At 34.1% G+C, this 5,535-nt stretch overlaps 1 protein-coding gene across 1 annotated transcript; it reads right to left on the bottom strand.

Annotated features, from left to right (window-relative positions):
* Window positions 1-485: 485 nt before the first annotated feature.
* LOC118031558 (AT-hook motif nuclear-localized protein 17) lies at window positions 486-1,879 on the bottom strand. The gene has a single exon (XM_035036009.2). It carries the CDS (start codon window positions 1,588-1,590, stop codon window positions 676-678), a length of 915 nt encoding a protein of 304 aa, XP_034891900.1. The 5' UTR covers window positions 1,591-1,879; the 3' UTR covers window positions 486-675.
* Window positions 1,880-5,535: the final 3,656 nt, after the last annotated feature.

The raw sequence follows: 5,535 nt of genomic DNA, 5'->3' as shown, positions 1-5,535 counted from the left end.
GTGTATGTGACTGCACTGAAAAGAAAACTGGCAAAACATAACACCAGCCACGTTCTCTACTGGCATACGCTTTATCCCAATATAGAAGCTAAGCTAAGCATAGCAAAGCAAAGATACCCATCAAGAATCCAGAGCAGAGCCCTTATCTTTTACACAGTGGTGCAGTTTTCTTCAGAGCAGAAATCAATCAGCTCGCCCATATCCACTGCAGTAGATCGCAGAAGAGATAAATGGCTTCCCTATCTCAAACTTGCCATCACTCCCTTCAATTTAAATCCTACCACTTAAAAATCCAACAAGATTACAGACGGAAATTACTGATTTTGACATGTATGACGCTTTCACAGTCACATCCTTCGTTAAAAAACTCCACCACCCCAGTCAAGCGTTGTCTATGCACTTTCCAGGCGTCTAAGAAACACAGATAAAAATACTGACAAATTAATTGAATTAAAAACTAAATCTAGTTTAGAAAAGAAAAGAAAGAAAGAAAACTGAGAGCACTGCTCCTCTTTCATCTCCATGAAACTAGAATTTCTAATTAACAACATGATTAAACATAGATAAAGAAAAACTCGAAAATTAAAAGAGAAAAAAAGGTGAATCTTCGAAGGCAAACCTCCTAAAAGCTAAAATAAAATTTTGATTGGTTGGTCTTCTCTACGATAATTCAACTTAAAAAGGCGGTGGTGGTGGTGGCCTCGCAGCGGGTGCCCAAATGACATCATTAGGCATATGACAACTATACATAGCGATCCCGCAAGACTCTCCTCCTCCACCACTCGCCGCGTGTCCACTTTCTCCACCACCTGCACCAGACACAGCCGGTGACTGCCCTTCCCCACCACCGCCAGACCCAGAAGTCCTCCCTTCTTCCTCAAGCGGTAACCGGTGATAACTCGGATTATTAAACGACGCCGCTACAACAAAAACAGTGCCAGCCGCGACCAAACTTCCCGCTACAATCCCTCCAACGATCTGCCCTTGTGGACCCGCAAGCGAAATGGTGAAACTATTAGGCACCGGATAGGATGCCGTTAGAGGCAAAAACGTCGCCGAAATTGACAAAATATCGAATCTTCCATGAAACGTAATAGTAGCTCCTGGTGTTGCCGATGGCTGACGCAGAGTGACGTTAGCTACCGTGCCGGATCCGGTTAGGACGCAGATTCCCATGTTTTTTCGGCGACAAAAACGGGATAGAGCCTCAACGACGTCGTTCCCACCTGGGACTTCTAGAATGTAAGGACTCATGGAGGGTTCAGGTTCCCGGGTAATAATAACGGGTGGTTTGGGTTTGTTCTTAGAACCAGGCGGTCTGCCTCTTGGTCGACGAACCACTTCAATAGTGGCACCATCAGTGCCACCACTGCTGTTTGGCTCGATGAGTTTCTGTTTTTGTGTGGTGGGTGTGAGATTGGGTGTGGCGGCTGCACCAGTACTACGAGTATCTTCCTCCTCTGACTCACGAGATAATTGGTATTGTTGAGAGAAGGGAAGGTGCTGATGATGACGAGGGTGGAGTTTGGAGAACATGTTTGGTGTATTTTCATGCTTCGACTGATGATGTTCTGCATATTCACCTTTCATGTTTGTTTATCACTTCTAATTTGGTTTTTTTTTCAATTTTTTTTGAACAAGTATGGCTTGTGATTGGCGGGGATTGGATTTGGATGTTTACTTCGGCGAGGCGAGCAGAATAAAATATAAGAGCAGATGGAAACAAGTTGGGACACAAGACAACGGAGGAGCAACAGAGTGTGGAGATGGAGAAAGAACAAGAAGTGAATTGCTTGTTGCTTTGATTTGTTTATACCGTGATTAATACTGGAGAGAGAGAGAGAGAGAGCGATAGAGAGAGGTGGGTGGTGCTTGGAAACCAAGTGAAGACCAATGGCGCCGCTGGTTGGGAGGTAAAAGTAGGGTCCATTAACAGATACACGCATGAGTTACGTAAGTGTCCGTTCCATGTTGTGATAGTTTTTTTTTTTAGAAATTACTCTTAAGAAAAATATATTAAAACACCTTTTTGTTTTTATATTTTCATACCAAAACTAATGACAGGTACCAAAAACTTATTAATTTAATATCTTCCAAGTTAAAAATATTTTAAAAACACATTTAAATATCACAAGTGCTGTTAGAGTGAAGTTTATCTGACTAATCAGATGAATTTAACTTACGACTCAGTTGAATTCAAGAGAAAATCAATGTTAATGTCATTTTATTTTTTTCATATAAAAAAATGGAAATAATATCTTTCTTATTGATTAGATTAATCAGGATTAATTCATTCAAACTGTAAATGGGTTTTATAACTACAGTGCTCGCAGGTGTTTAGGGTAGTGATGCTGTTTTTTATTGTTTAGCTCATTAATTAAACCCTACATACGAAGGTTAGACAACACGCAACGCCATGAAATGTTTGGTTTGGGTTTTTCCTTTGAACTCGAAGCTTTGCTTAGCTTCGAGCTTGCTAACAGAGCGGACTTTCGGAGCCTCCCCGACCTTGGTTGATAATGACACCTTGATGTTCTACCTTTCTGGCCATGGGGGCATCGACTTTATGTATCTGGCGTTACTGTTCTTAACTGATCTCTCTCTCTCTCTCTCTCTCTCTCTCTCTCTCTCTCTCTCATCATGGGCTTACGAATCTCTCTCTCTCTCTCTAGGATAGGTAATTGAGATTTGAGAGGGCATGTGATCTCTCGCAAGTTGGCCCTGGGCGGGGCAGATGTGCTCACTCCATTAAAGCTCAAACTCCTCGGCCAACTTACCTTGACAACGAGGGTTAATTTGAAGGATGACTTTTTTGAAGCTTCGTTGGAAGAGAATTCAAGGTTATGATTTTTGCGTGGTGAGCACATTTTCGCTTGTGTTTGCCCTCATAAAAGACAAAGTCAGACACAAATTGCTACCACCTTCCCGGTTTGAACCAATCAAAATGTCCAAGGGTAAGTAAATATCTTGGTGGCCCCTCTTCCTTTTTTCTACCTGCAATTAAAGACTATTTAATTTCTCAGTCTATCTCTCTTGTACTCTCGTCATATGATAAAATTGAGTGCTCACCGTGGAACGTTATTGCATTATTTTGAAGTTGCTTTTTTTGTTTTAATTATGCTCTCCGTCTAAATTAATAGAGGTTGAGGTCACAGGATATCATAACATGGTAGATTTTAAGTAATGGGCACGTGTCTAAATTAAAAAAAAATTTCCAATAATATATAAAAATTATGTATAATAGATAAAAAAAATAATTAAAAATGAAATAACGCTAACGGCTCTGGCAACTGCGGAATGTTGCAAGATACTCTATCGTGCTTTAATATGAATTATAATACGATAAAAGGTCCAAACTCCATTGCATAACATCTATCAGTGGCGGATTTTTTAAATGAAAGGGCAAATTATTAACAAATATTTGATATTATATGTTATATATAGAAATTAATTTGAAATATATGTACCAACTTAAGTCAAGCAAAATTAATTTAAGAATACTTTTAAAATTAAAAAAACATATATTATAATTGTTTTCTTTAAGATTTTATATTTTAAAAAATTGCTTCATAATGATTTTATTTTTAATCTTATTAAAAATATATTTCTCAATATATACAACAAATTTTCATTTATCTATTTCTAAATCTTCTAAGGACTAAGAAAATTCTTGGCAACAATTCTATACTGATATATGGTACATAACATCTAAAATCATACCTTAAAAGGATTGTCACAAATTGATGTTGTTTTTGATGACTTGTTGTTTTGTACAAGTGGATTAAACATAAATATTAAATGTTTTTTTTTAATTTATTTATTATGTCCCTGATTTTTTTTAGTTGTCCTGTGCTTTATTTTTAATTATTAGTAAATTCATTATCATCATTTTTCATATGAAATTCATAATAAAATACTTATCAATTCATTAAAACTCATTTCAATTCATATCCATTAGCATATAATATTACCTATACACATATTAATTCAACAAACCCATAAATTATTATAAACCCTAACATTTTCAATAACTAATTTTTAGAGATGTAGACCTAGTATTTTTGGAATTTCCATATCTTGCTGACCTATCAGAGAGAGATGAAGTCTATAACAGCACAAATATAAAAAAAATTATTGCTAGGCAAGCCAACTCTTTTCTCAAACCTATCAGCTGCCTCTTTCTATATATATATATATATATATATATATATATATATATATATATATATATATATATATATATATATATATATATATATATATATATCTTAGACCAAATTTTTGTCCAAAAATCCTTTATTAAAAACGGAAAAGAGAAGGAATTTCCTTCTTGGATTTGAATTTGAAAGGTGGGGGTTAGGGAGAGGGGGGCAATTGCCCCCTCTTGCCCCTACGTGGCTCCGCCACTGACATCTATTATATATGCCACATAACAATTGTTTTTCAAAACCATGTTCATAGGGGATTTTTATTTATTTTCCTGGAATACAAGAAAAACTTTATATTATAACAGATCTAAGTTGTGATTCTTCTTACTTCCATTTTTTATATACTTAAAATAGACTTTCTCTAAATAATTATGAGCAATTGGGACTAATTGTCAAAATTGTTATGGATGCCTAATTTGGATGCTTTAAAGACATTAGGGACCAAGTCAAAGATGAAGACTAGCCAAACTTAAATCAACTGTAATTTTTTTGAGACATTAAAGATCGTTCACTCACAAAAAAAATATTTTTATTTTTATTTTTTTCAGTTTTATCTTTTCAATAAAAAACTATAAACATGTTCATTTGTTGAGGATGAAAACGTACGGATTTTTTCATTAAAAAAAAAGAAATATTTTAAGATTACAGTCATTTTTCATTAAAAAAAATCAAAATCAAAATTTATAATTATAATATTATTTTTCTAGTAGAATATTAATTTTATTTCACTCAAAATAAAAAAAAATATCATGAAAAAATTATAAACAAAGAAAATACTCATATTATATTTATAATAAAAAAAAACACATTTATAACATTAACTAAACGTAAAAATGTAAGAAAATAATAATTTAAATTTCTACATTGATAAACATTATGTGTGTGTAACTGTATTGTTCACACACACACACACACACACACACACACACACACATATATATATATATATATATATATAAAATAATGAAAAGCTTATAAAGAAAAACTATGGAGAACCTTTTAAATATATTTTTCAAACTCCATATAAATTTAAAAAACTATAAAACTAGTTTTTTGAATGGATTAATATTGCATTTGATTAGAAAGTTCTATTTTTCTTCTTTTTTTACTCCAATTATATAGAAAATTAGAGTGTATTACTCTATTTTTGAACACCTCCTATAAGATGTTTTGGTATCCATTAAAAAATGTGACACGATTCCTTCATTATCTTCAATATGATTATTATTTATCTTAAGAGTAATATTATAATGAGATTTATATCTAGAAGCGGAGACAAGGGAGGGCTGCCGGAGGCCCTGAGGCCCCTGACTTTACAAGGAAATTA

Source organism: Populus alba, chromosome 11 (genome assembly GCF_005239225.2).
Source record: "Populus alba chromosome 11, ASM523922v2, whole genome shotgun sequence".
Taxonomy (NCBI): domain Eukaryota; kingdom Viridiplantae; phylum Streptophyta; class Magnoliopsida; order Malpighiales; family Salicaceae; genus Populus; species Populus alba.
This window is presented reverse-complemented; position numbering and strand designations above follow the sequence as displayed.

What these genes read in the sequence shown, in the direction of transcription:
- LOC118031558 (XM_035036009.2), bottom strand. Translation starts at nt 1,590, where the DNA reads ATGAAAGGTGAATATGCAGAACATCATCAGTCGAAGCATGAAAATACA.